This window comes from Zootoca vivipara, chromosome 8, assembly GCF_963506605.1.
Source record: "Zootoca vivipara chromosome 8, rZooViv1.1, whole genome shotgun sequence".
Lineage (NCBI taxonomy): Eukaryota > Metazoa > Chordata > Lepidosauria > Squamata > Lacertidae > Zootoca > Zootoca vivipara.
The window spans coordinates 25,868,230-25,881,985 of record NC_083283.1 but is presented as its reverse complement, the minus strand read 5'-3'; the positions used below and the strand labels follow the sequence as shown (position 1 = coordinate 25,881,985).

General features: G+C 42.6%; 1 protein-coding gene across 1 annotated transcript in view; it reads left to right on the top strand.

Annotated features, from left to right (window-relative positions):
• Positions 1 to 1,587: 1,587 nt before the first annotated feature.
• SLC26A7 (solute carrier family 26 member 7) overlaps positions 1,588 to 13,756 on the top strand; it is a 75,731-nt gene continuing 63,562 nt past the window's right edge. Inside the window, exon 1 of the mRNA XM_035125263.2 lies at positions 1,588 to 2,240. Coding sequence (XP_034981154.1) covers positions 2,048 to 2,240 — 193 coding nt within the window. The 5' untranslated portion in view covers positions 1,588 to 2,047. The remainder of the gene's footprint in view (positions 2,241 to 13,756) is intronic.

Genomic DNA, 13,756 nt, shown 5'->3' with positions numbered 1-13,756 from the left:
TTGCCTAATGGTTTCCATGACTCATAAATGCAGAATATATACTTATAACAGAAAAAATGCATTATTTACCCGTTTCTTTGATGCCATTATAAAATGTGTGATATTTAAATACCTAGGCATTTATAACAGAGTCATATATTCAGTAGGGTAGCATCTGAGCACCTGGAAAAAGAAATATGAGTACAGGAACAATAAGAAATCACTAGGCATTACAAATATTTAGAGACTAGTCTCCATAGAGAGCATATTAGCTGTATAAACTGCCAACAGCAGCAATACCGGTAGGAGAGAGCAGATTACACGGCTGTAAAATATGGATGGTGAGCACGTACTTCATATTAGGAATTGAATAGATACCTAGCTGTACTTATCAGAACTAGATAAACCACCATACCATCTACTGCAGCGCTGCAATTAGCTACATTATGGTGGCATGTAAATCTCAATTTTTCCATTGTGATGAGAACAGTCTCGTTGGGTTTCTTTCATTCTCCCTGTAACTCATACCAGGCTTATGAACTTACTAGAAAATTGGGGTGTGAGTGTGCACTGCCCATGTTTCCAGTTGGAGGGCAAGCACCTGGTCAGCACCTTGGTTCTTTGAGGATGCTCTGCAACTTTTGTTTTACACACCACACTGGGAGCTTACAATACACAGCAGCAACCTGGATTTGCTGCCTGTGGTACATCGAAGAGGGAGAAGGAGGCAGGCAGCATGGTGCTCTGAAGACTGCATTTGTGTGATGCTTGTGTGCTCGCATACCACTTTGCCACATTCACACATTATGTTTCTAGGCATCTATTGTAAAAAATCCTATGTGTCACACCTCAGAAATGCAATGTGTGTAGAAGCCCTTGGGGTGCATAGCTGAGTGGCAGAGCACATGCTTTGACTGCAGAAGGTCCCAGGTTCAGTCCTTGGCATCTGCATTAAAGAGGTTCATTGCAGGTATTTTGTCTGAGACCTGGAGAGCCACTGCCAGTCATAGGCAATACTGGGGCCAAATAGACGGCAGCTCCCAATGTTCCCATGGTGGCCAGTTTCTGAAGCAGCCTCCCTAGCTGTTCCTTTAACTGTGATTTAATCTGCAGCAATTGCAGGTGGGGATCACATTTAGCTCCTAGTCACAATATGTAGACCATATTGGCTATCAAAGGCTTCACCTGATCCTTTCTGCATATCAAAACCCTTCTTAAAGGGGAAGGAACAGGCTAAATCAGGGGGGTTGTGCATAGCCAATTGGTAAGCTTGCCAGCTTACCTGAAAAGGTCTCCCTGTTTGTTTTCAGCTGGTATCAACTGTGCCAAGACGTGTGGGCAGTCTAATCCACAAGCTGCTGTTCCAAAGAGAATGTTTTAATTAAAGTGTCATGTTGCAAGAGGTCTAGCTAAATTCACTGAGCATGTTTGCCAGCACCAGGGATTCGGAGCAACTTTTTAATGCACTGATGAGTTTTTCCTCTGGCTAGAAAGGGAGGGAGAGAAGTCCTGTGTAGTGTTTCCCTCGCACAAAAAAGACAAATTGCTGCTTCTCTCTCTCTCTCTCTCTTAAATGGTTGGCAAGGAGACTCCTGTCTGCCTGGGCACTTCCTGCTTTCATTAGCATAGCCCAACCCACATCGAACAAACGCCCAGCACTACCTCATTTTAATGCTGGACCCAGGCCAAACGTACAAGCGCTACACTGAATATAAGGAGGAGAATGACTGCAATGAGAACCATAAACTGTCATAAGGCTAGACCACATCTCTGGCTAGGGCAGAAAAATATTGTGCTGAACATGAACAGCCTTTTAGATAGTTTGCATGGTTGAAAGCAAAACATACTTAGCAAGGTTCTGACACTGGAAGAAAGGTGGGGAGGGAGATAAAAGAACGGGTGTTTCTTTCACAGATCTGAAAGTATAACCTGACAGAAGAATAAGCGAATTTCATACCAACTGGGTGCAGTTCAACAGAGGCAGTGTTTTCCCCCCTTCCTTTTCTATTATTTTCTTCTGCTACAGAAGAAGGAACATTGTAAAAGAAAGGGGTAGTGGGAACACAGCATGGCAGGGGCCAAGCGGAAAAAGAAAAATGCCATCTGGAGAAAGATCCATGCACTTCGCTACGAAGACTTCAAACTGTGGTGTGTAAGGAGGCTCCCTGTTCTGGAGTGGGCGCCAAACTACAACTGGAAAGCCGACCTGCTTCCTGACACAATTTCTGGGATGATGCTGGCTGTTCAGCAGGTGACTCAAGGTACTGTGCTGGAAACGGGCTCCGATAGCTGTTTAGCGTACAGGTTGAACTGCTCAAGCCTGTGCTTGTCTCCTACCAGAACTGATGGGGATTGGCATTTCCCCCATCCCCTTTCCTTATCCTTACAGCGGAAGCCTGCGCGTGTTTACGTGGAAGTAAATTCCGTTGTGTTCGAGGGGGGCTTGCTCGCAGATTAAATGTGCCTTAACTTTGATGCAATAAATGGCAATTTCTCTCCTTGAACATGCAAGCACACAACAATACTGATACATATTTGGCAGTATTTGTGTGTGCATGCACATACATAAATTGGGTGCCATCCGACAGCATATATAAGAGCAATTCTTGCTTGTTGTTCCACTCTCCTTTAAAAAATAATTTATACCTGTGCAGAGAGGTTTACTGCTACTCACAGCAGAACCCTTTAATTATGAAGTGAAATTCACAGTAAGTTCTATGTATGCTGATGCAGAAGTTCATCCCACTCTGTTCAGTGGGATGTGTAGTAGGATTGTAGCCTTAACCCTTTACTAATCTATCCGCTTTTACCCTCCTTTGTTGGTTGTTGCAGTGCTTTATTGTACAGTGTTTGCAGTGAGAACAGCACATACTGACCTACCTTACAGGGTTCTTGTGAGGATTACTGCTTACCAGGATAATGGTTGTGAAGTATTTTGAATGCCATAAACTGATACGCAAATGCTAAGCATTATTATAATTATTCTATGCAAATCTAGCAATTCACCTTGAAAGTAGCATCTTTCTCTTACCCTGCTCATATGAGAGAAACAGCGAAGAGACGGACAAACATTAGCATTACCCCCTAGTGTTACCTGCCACTTCCTTGACAGCAACAGCCAACAAGCCACAAAGAGTTTAGCACATAAAATAGTTCCTTACAGGTAGGTAGCCGTGTTGGTCTGAGTCGAAACAAAATAAAAAAATTCATTCAGTAGCACCTTAAAGACCAACTAAGTTTTTATTTTGGTATGAGCTTTCGTGTATCTGATGGAGTGTGCATGCACACGAAAGCTCATACCAAAATAAAAACTTAGTTGGTCGTTAAAGTGCTACTGAAGGATTTTTTTTAAATAGTTCCTTGTTACATTTTTATGATGGTAGCCAAAATTGTGACCTTTTGCAGGCATGTTTGTCTTCTGAGATGTACAGTAAATTTCCATTGAAAACTAATAAAAATCAGGGTGGAGCTCCAATCTGATTTGGTTGCCATAGGTACAAAGAAATCTCCCCCTGGCTGATACCTGGAGACCAAAAACAAAAACAGATGTGAAAAGTACAAAACTGCTTAAATAGTTTTTGGAGAAATTAAGGTTTCTGTCATGTTATGTATGACATTTCAGAGAAATCCCCCATTCAGTGTATTGTGAAAACAGCTGAAAGATCATTCAGAGGCAAACATTTTGTGATTCCCTAACAGCTAGCCTTAGTCCTCATTCATGCATTGAAAATTATAAGTGCTCCTTTAATTGAATTATTCTGCAGCTGGAACCAACCGGTTTGTGTAAGTATTTATGCTTTTGGAGTAATTAGGAACATCTGCACTGGCATGATTTAACTTTAAAGACCTTAATACTGTAGTACTGTAAAGGATCTTGTTTCACTGGTACACTCATAGACAACAATTGCAATTAAAACACAGCTAACAATGGTATGTTTGAAGCCAACCAAAATATTGAATTAAGAGGCAGGCAAGAGTAAGTACTACTTTTCTCCAGCCTTCTTTTTTGGATTTCCACAAAAGAGTTATTGGACTTTATTGGCTACAGCTTAGAATACACAGGTGATGCTAAAGAAAACTACCATTTTCATCACATATGAAGCTGCCTTTACATCAGGTGAGACCATTGATCCAATGAGCTCAATATTTTACCATCAGCAGTGGCTCCCCAAGGACTCAGGCAGAGGACTTTCCTGCATCACCTGCTATCCTGTCCATCTATAATAGCTAAGATAGTGGAGATGCCAGAGCTCTTCTGCGTGTAAAATAGGTGCTCTGCCATGAAGCTATGGGCTTGATTATTTTAATAAAACAAATATAAGAACATAAGAAAAACCCACTAGATTATACTGGAGGTCTGTCCTGTGCATTATTCTCTTTCCACCAGAGGCCATCAGATGCTCAGAGTTTACAAGCAGGGGATGAAGGTAACGGCCCCTTCTCTAGTCTTTGAATCTCAGCACCTGTGAATGCAAAGGTGTTCTATTTCAGAGCATAGTGATTCTACCTGGCTGTTATTGCTAATGGTACTGATAGATCTCATTGAATTTGGCTAACTTCTTATAAAGCTGCCTCAGCTAATGGTTGTCAGCGTAGTATTTCATTTAGTCTTCTATAAACTTAGTACAGCAGCATTCTCTAGCTAAGGACGCTGTTGGACTCCAACTGTCATCAGCCTCAACCAGCATGGCCAGTGGTCAAGGAGGATGTGTGTGTGTGTGTGTGTGTGTGTGTGTGTGTGTGTATATCTATATATTTATATATATTCATTCTCACCCAGTCTATTCTTGGCCCCACTTCTGCTTGTGGCTTGGGGGCCATTGCAGTGTGGCTGCTTCCTGTGCCAATCAGAGAATGTCAGGAGCCCTGGATCATGTAGCAAAATCCCATGTTGTCGTAGTTTACAGGATAACATAGCATTGGGGTACCCAGATTTAGCTTTTCCTATGTGGCTAGGAGCTTCCAATGATATCATCATGATGTAGAAAGGAACCACAGGAAATCATGAGGATCATATACAAGAGGGCGAGGCTTTAATATAAAGCAGATTCCAATTAAGCTTCCATTTAAAGAAGATTCTACAATTCCCTAGGCAACTTATTCCATTGGTAACTGTTCTCTGAGAAGGAAGCTCTCTCTTGGTATTTGCAGCCTACATCTGCTTTGATATTTGCTTGAATCCACAGGATAAATGGCTGTCGTGGAATTATTCTGTGAACCGAACAGGTTCTGCCCAAGTGTTTCCTTCCACCTTTTGACTTCGGATCATTACCTTTAAGGAATGTTCAGGTGCCATTCTGTCAAGCTGTACTGTTCATTCTGCCCTGGCCCAGGATGATTTTTTTTTTAAAAAAATTTGTACAATATCTAAATGCTAATGAGAGATTTGATACAAAAACTTGAAAAGGGGGACAGAATCAGATAGCATGGATGTTAATCCCATAGCAGACACACGCAAAGAAGGGGTGTCAAACTGGAGTCTAAACTCTTCATTCAGAAGATGTCCAAGGGCTGCACTCAGTTTTCAGTATTTGATTTGGGGTGTGGGAGGCAATAAAAGGACCAGTAGTTAATTACTTAGTACACTCGTTACCATCCAGTCCCAGTGTGCAAAAAAACTTTCATCAACTGCCGCTGCTCCTAATCACGAGTTTCCAACCAGACCTTAAGACCTCCTTGCAGTTCTAAGTCCCCTATCATTTAGAGTGCTTCCATCCTGCAGTTTATTATGGACTCTTCACTGTTTTGCATGCAAGTTTTGCTCAGCACCCATAGAATGTTGTCTTCATCAAAATGCTGCCCTATGTTATTTTCCTATTTAACCACGATTTATGCGGAAAATCTGATAAGAGAGCCGAACCTATGAAAATGGTCTGGATTAAATGAGGAGATGTTGTAGGATATCATTTTGGTGAGGATGGCGTTGTGTGAACACGGCAAAAAATTTGAATGTTTGAGCAGCACCAAAACTGGCCCATGTGGAAGTGCCATTAAGATGAATCCCAAGCCGGAATTAAGATTGCTGGAAGAAATATCAACAACCTCAGATATGCAGATGACACAACCTTGATGGCAGAAAGCGAGGAGGAATTAAAGAACCTTTTAATGAGGGTGAAAGAGGAGAGCGCAAAATATGGTCTGAAGCTCAACATCAAAAAAACCAAGATCATGGCCACTGGTCCCATCACCTCCTGGCAAATAGAAGGGGAAGAAATGGAGGCAGTGAGAGATTTTACTTTCTTGGGCTCCTTGATCACTGCAGATGGTGACAGCAGTCACGAAATTAAAAGACGCCTGCTTCTTGGGAGAAAAGCAATGACAAACCTAGACAGCATCTTAAAAAGCAGAGACATCACCTTGCCGACAAAGGTCCGTATAGTTAAAGCTATGGTTTTCCCAGTAGTGATGTATGGAAGTGAGAGTTGGACCATAAAGAAGGCTGATCGCCGAAGAATTGATGCTTTTGAATTATGGTGCTGGAGGAGACTCTTGAGAGTCCCATGGACTGCAAGAAGATCAAACCTATCCATTCTTAAGGAAATCAGCCCTGAGTGCTCCCTGGAAGGACAGATCGTGAAGCTGAGGCTCCAATACTTTGGCCACCTCATGAGAAGAGAAGAATCCTTGGAAAAGACCCTGATGTTGGGAAAGATTGAGGGCACTAGGAGAAGGGGACGACAGAGGACAAGATGGTTGGACAGTGTTCTCGAAGCTACGAACATGAGTTTGACCAAACTGCGGGAGGCAGTGCGAGACAGGAGTGCCTGGCGTGCTATGGTCCATGGGGTCACGAAGAGTCGGACACGACTAAACGACTAAACAACAACAACAACAACCACTGCTTGCCCGCCAAAATCCTCTTATACTCCAGAGCAGCAATCTTCACCAATCATGCCACCTAAACATCTCTTCCATTGGCTAAAGACAACCGCTTCCTATATTTTTTGGCTTCGTGTCAGCATATAGCCAATAGTGCACTCTCTATCCTTTTTGATGCTTGTGCTGCTAATATAAAAGGATGGCAGTGAGTTAGATGTTTAAGATATTGTAGTAATGGGCACTATTGGTAGGCTAATCCTTTTGCTTCCTAGCTATTCAGATGGGTCAGTAATTTATGTGGAGTGAGCTAAGAGTGCCATAGTCTGCCATAGAAACTTTGAAGGCAGGAGGTTTACAGTCCAGCTCAGAAGCGTGAAACCTCATGCCAGGGGTCAAATGCAGTCAGTCCTCCAGGCTCTCTCTCTGGAAATTTCTCCAGCTCACACCCTTCACAGGCTCTGTTTCACACCCTAGATATTTTTGCGTGGCTAGAATATGTTCTTGAGCCCTGCTAATGGCTCTTGCTTGTCTGAATGGAGAATAGAGAGGAGTGTGAGAATGTAGAAATGTTAGAGGTGAGCCAGCAGTACATCGCAATGTTCAAGTTGGAAAAAACTCTTTATTAGCAAAAACCTGATCCACACAGGAGTGTCAAGCCTAATGAACAGAGCAACTCATCAAATAAATAAAATAAATAAAAAATAATAAAAAAGGTATCCGCTTCCTCACAGCTGCCTAAGTCCCCTCCTTTCTGGGGTTCCCCCCCCCAAGCAATCAGAGACTGTGTCTGCACGTCACCAATCCCTCCTCCACCCCTTTCAAGCATTTCCTGGTCCTGGGAGACCAGAGGGGAGGGGAACCTGTCACAGCAGGAGGGGGAGACACCTGTGGCTCTTCACCAACCTGACTCATCTCTGCCTCTTGGCCTCTCTCCTCCTCTGCGTCAGCTTCTGCCTCTGATTCCAGACTTCTCTCTGCCACAGACTCTCACAGCTCACTGAGCCCTGTTACCCCTTCAGCTTCTGACACCTCCTCTTCCCATTCTCCTCCCTATTCTCCCTCTCACCACTCATTGTCATCCCACCACCACTCCCTGGGCTCTGAGCCTTCTTCTCTTGGGGGTTCCCAAGCCAGTTCCTTCCAGCATTCCTCGGCGTCCAACAAGTCCATGTCAAGAAACAAAGGCAAAATTTACATTTGTTGCTCTGGCCCCTTGCTCTAGCCCAGTCCATGACTGGCACATGGCCCTTGGAAGATGGACCAGAAAGAAATGTGGTCCTTGGACTGAAAAGGTTCCCCACCCCTACACTTTCTGATGCTCATATGGCTCATGCCTCTCAACCCACTTGTACGCCTTGCCTGTACAAAAGCATTAATTGAATTTAGAACCAATTCAGAGAGCCACATTGTTAAAGTGATCACATGGTAGTGCATTTATGGGTCCAGCTGTGGTAGAACCACTTGAGGATTGGTCAGAATGTGGGGGGATTCAATCACTGATGTGGATGAATAAGTGATACCTTACCTGTATTGAATTTAAATTTATTAGCCATTACCCATTCTCATTCCTGCTTCATTGGGGTCGTACGTGAACATCTGAAATGGTGCAATTCTCAAAGGAATGTCATATTTGTTTAGTGCATGCTTAGATTGGATCTGGAGAGACTTTTTCCTAACACAATTTCTCATCCATTTCAACCCCCCTACTCCAGTGCCCTAAACTTAATTTTAAGAAACATAGAAATCCATCCCTCAATTGGTTTCATAAGCACTGTAGGAGGAATAATAATTGTAAGACTAATCTGTTGTTTGTATTTGAACTGATGGATGATGCAACACTGATGAATGTTTTCTTTTTGTATTCCCTGAAGAGAGAACAGAGCTCTGTTACCTGACACTATAAATAGACAGACGTATATATTAGCTTAGATAGTTTTTTTAAAAAACCGATTAGACAAATTCATGGAAGATAAATCCATCAAAGGCTATGTGGACCTTCCATTTGGATGAAATGGATCATGTAGACCCATGTTAATCTGGTTTCAGGCCTGGTTATATTATGGAAACCGCTTTTGTAGTTCAGTGGGGCAGATGGGAAATTTAATCCTATTGCTTTCCTTGGACCTTTTAGCAGCATTTGAGACCTTCTATCCTTTTGCATGGCCTGGCCTTTGTAGCACCAGTTTGTTTCTGGATTAGGGTTTATTGGAATAGAGTTGGGGATTTTACCACTGCTGTGGTTGAATAGTTGGATAAATTTGCTCAGGGGGTAGGGGAATAAGATAAAAGGAAGATGGAAGGTCAAATAAAAGTAGAGAGGGAAAGTAGCAAGCAAAGATTCCTAGCAGTGGAAGGAAACATATGAGAAATCTAGTGAGTCCATTGCTGGATTAGAGTGCCTGGAAATATGATAAGTCTCTATTAGGTTCTAATGGCTGGTCCTTAGAGTCAGAGAAGGAAAACCAAGGAGCTCAGATAGTATGGCTAGTTCTTAATAGCCTGGATGGTGTTGAGAAGGTCTCACCACTGGCCATGGAGCTACGAGAGAATGGATGAGGAAGAACTGCTAGGCTCAGCAGCTCAGTGTTCTGAAATAGCTTTGTATATCCATTGGAAGGACTCATTTCATGATTTTCATCCTATTTGGCAAAGGGAGACATCTCTTTTGCTTATATGGTTGTACATCCTTCAAATGATTCACATCCTTTGCCTCTGCATCACTGATCAATCTGTGATTATAGGCTTAATTAATTGCAAATTAATAGCTCAGTTTTCTCCAAGGATCTAGCCAGATGTTCTGGCTTGAGGACAGAGATTTTATGGTGTCCCATGCTTCCCAAGTTTTATTCTACTTATATCACTACCACCTTCTCCAAGACTTTGGCCACAAGTGCCAGGTAGAGAAGTTGCTTTTAATCCTTGGTTTCCCATGAGGCTGATGATTTATGTAGTTTTTACTAACTCATTTGCCTCACATAAAAACGACCCTTTAACATGAACTGTGCAGTTATAATTAAACAGAAGAACGAGAGGAATCATTGCTCTTAAAGCAAAGCTAGCTAGCAAAGGATTAGAGCCATGGGCTGTGGGACAAAGCCCATGTATTACCTAAGGTAGTTCTAAATTTTGTACTTGGCTTGTGGGTTTCTCAGAAAGCCAAGGAACTTAAGACTTCATGAGCTGGCAAAAAACCTAAAAATTGGCAGTCTTTCTTAGGCTGCTGGTGTACATGCTTGAAACTTGTACTTAAAAACCAGAAAGACGGATCATGTGTCTCAATGAGTCTTCCATCCAGCAACTTCTGAAACTCCAGAAGGCTAAGGGCATCAGTTAAACTCAAAAGATTCTTGGTAGATGCAAGCACTCCTGTTAAATATGCTGGCTTCTTTGTCCCATGGTACGTCACCCAGAATGCTTACATTCCTCTGAAACTGGTTATATTCATATGCTTAACAGCACAGTCCTATGCATGCCTACCAAGAAGGAATCACCCCTAGGTTAGTTCAGTTGGACTTTCTCGTAGGTGTGTATAGGATTGCAGCCTAAGTGCATTCTTCAACCCAGTTTGAACCACTGAAAAGGTTCGTTCTCATGTTGCCACTCTCTGGACCTCCATGGAGGGGGCTCAAGAAGATGGGTGTCAGATGATGATTGCCGGCTCCACATTGGTTTATGTGGGAAGAAGTGGTCCCTGAAGTATTGGGATCCTTATAGATCAAAACCAGTACTTTGAACTGAGCCTAGAAACTAATTTGTAGCTAGTACCTTCATGCCAGAATTGGTTTTGTACGTTCAGACCATCCTGCATTGGTCACCAATCTGGCTGCTGAATTCTGCACCAGTTACAAAACGGATGTTTGGGTCAGTGATTTTGTGGCCAGATACCAAAACTGCTAAAGTTACCTTCCCTTTTCTTTGTGCATGCCTATTTATTATAAGCACTCCCATTTCAATCATTCATTTCATTTATAACCTGCCTTTCCTTCAAGGATTTCTAAGTGCTATATATGATCTCTCCCCTCTACATTTGACCTTCACAGCAACAGCCCTGTGAGGTAGATTAGGCTGACACATAGTGACTAATCTGGCTCAATGGTCATTCATTGAGTTCTTTGTGGCTGAGAGGAGATTCAAACCTGGGTCTCCTCAGCTCTCATACAGCACTTGAACTGCCATGCCTCACTGGCCCTCATCTACACAAGGGGTGGACTCTTATTTAAAGCAGCCCTTCCACTCCTGTCAGCGTTCATCTTTAAGAACAACAGTGTTCTTATTGTTAAAATGTTTATTTAAAAAGGTAAAAAAAAAGTCAGCTTGGCTTTGAGTAGGATTTCCTGCTTTAAGTACGAATTCTCACACACAGAGTAAAAACACATGCAGGTAAGGCGGCTAACTATGTAGTCCTTCATGCTTAGCAACGATTGTGCCTGGTGTTATGGGATGGTTGGACGGAGCCAAGAATAAAAATTCTTCCTGTGACTGGACACAATGCTCTCTAACTACATTCTTGCCTAGGCTTTGCAGGTGCTTTACATAAGGCTTCATTCACCTGAAACATCCTGAGGCTGCCAACTATGATGCTATCATATAACTCTGATAGGTCCACATTTGGAATATTATATGCCATTTGGTCACCCATTTCTGGTTCCACTGAAAAAAGGTGGAAGACGTGTAATAAATATAAATCAAATCTCAACAAGGGCTCTTAGACAAAACTACTTGAGAGAATGGCTTGATGGACAGTGGTGCTAATGAGACAAAGAGGCAAGAACTGAGGATTAACCTTTTCATACTTCATTCAGTGCTCAAATGCTTTGACTTTTGTAGTGAGTTTGGAGGGCTATAATTCATTTAAAAATACATTTAAAAGTAACCACTTTGATCATGCACCTTTATCTCTCAGTTTAGACTAGGTTTTGTGGCTAGACACCAAAGAACACTGAAACTTAGTTTTAGGTACAGAAAGTTTACAAAAACTGCCTATTCTAATCTATTTTCCATCACCACCTCCCCCCCCCCCAAGTCGGATATGTTTGCCATATTATGTAATTTGTCCACTTGTGCATTCTAACTCTGGCAAAATGATTAACTTGACTTTGGTCTTCACAGTGAAGAATAGTTAGCACCTTAGTAGAGCTCAGAGCTCATGTTACAGCTCAGGGTTCATTATTACTCTGTAAAGCACTATGAACATTAATGGTAGAATGCATGATCCAGCCAAAGTAATGCATTTCAAGTCCCATTTATTTCAAGACAAGCATACACTTGGATCTCACCGATCAAAACCAATGGGATTTCAAAGTTCTTAGCTTTGACTGGATTGTGACCTTAATGTGTAGGCTGCTACTTCTTGTTAATGATTTACTTGTTTTCCCTCATGTTGTATTGACTTTAGGAAAGATTGTGGCAAGAAAATTATCTGATGTTCCTCTTGATCCTATTTAAAAGTTAGGTGTGAATAAGCCCTGTGTTTGTGAGATTTGTAGATCTGTCCAGCAGGAACAATCTGAAAACTCTCTATGGGAGAAACAGCAGCTAAGTGATTGCACACCTGCAGTGTATGCAGAAGGTCCCAGGCTCCTGCTTTGCCACCTCTAGATTTGTTTGTTTGTTTAAAAAAGAACCAGGTAGCTGGTGATGTGAAATACATGAGACTTCCAGATTCTGCAGCTGGAATAGACTTGAGTAGTTAACTAAATTTTAAATACAGTATACCCATTAAAAGGACTGTATCTCCCTATTTGAACCTGCCTAGGTTTTGAGATCTTCAGGGAAGGACCTTGTCTCAGTCTCACCACTCTTAAGGAAATGTTTGGCAAGGAGGACCTGTGAGATTACTTCCTTGGTGGCTACCCCCAAGTTCTGGAACCTACTCCTAGGGGAGACTAGGCGAGCCGCCCCTCTGCTTTCCTTTCACCGGCAGGCAAAAGCTTTTTTGTTTGGACAGGTCTTTGGCCACTAACTGGCAGTTGTGATGATGCAGGATTCAAACCAGAGACTTCCTCATAGTACAGTGGCTAAGATGGAATTCCCATAGGGAAGGGACTGTGGCTCAGCGGTAGAGAGTCTGCCTTGTGTGCCGAAGGTTGGTGGTCCAATCTCTGGCATCTCCATCTATAAAAGGATGAGGTTGAAGAAGATGGGAAAGTCCTCCGTTGCAGAGCAGATTCTTGTTAGATTAGAAAGCACACACAGCTTTATTGTGACCCATAGACCAAAAGTACACAGTACAATAGTATATATCAACAATTATTCAGGTGTAAGATTGGCCTTGCTAACCATCAGAGGAGCTTTAGCTTGTATATACTGAATTTTGCTACAGCCAGTGTAATAGTATCAAACTTATCCTCAAGGAGACCCTTGACATGAGAAGAGCCAGCCATTCCAGGGTGCTCTGCTAATATTGAATTGATTAGGTGCTTCTAACCTGTTTATCGACGTTTCCGTGCGCTGCTGTGGTTCGCCAGAAAGTGGCTTAGTCATGATGGCCACATGACGCGGAAGCAGTCTGCGGACAAACGCCGGCTCCCTCGGCCTATAGAGTGAGATGAGCACCACAACCCCAGAGTCGTTCGCGACTGGACCTAATGGTCAGGGGTACCTTTACCTTTACTTTTAACTTGTTTATACAGACCACAGTGTAACAAAATGTGCTTCATAGATTTGGCATCCTGGGAACATGGGCATAGCCTATCTTGGTATGATTAGAAATCAGTGGGCCAGGTGGGCAAGTAGCCTGACTCTGCATAGGCCAGCTTCCTGTGCTCTTATGTATCATGCTACCCCACCTCTAAAAATGGTTAAAGAATGAGATTCTGATTACAGATTGATATTAATTAAGAACATCATAAGAGTCTGCCGGATCAGGCTAATAGCCCACCTACTCCAGCATTCTGTTGTCTCAGTGGCCAGCCAGATACCTGTGAGAAGCCCACAAGCAGGACCTGAGCACAACAAC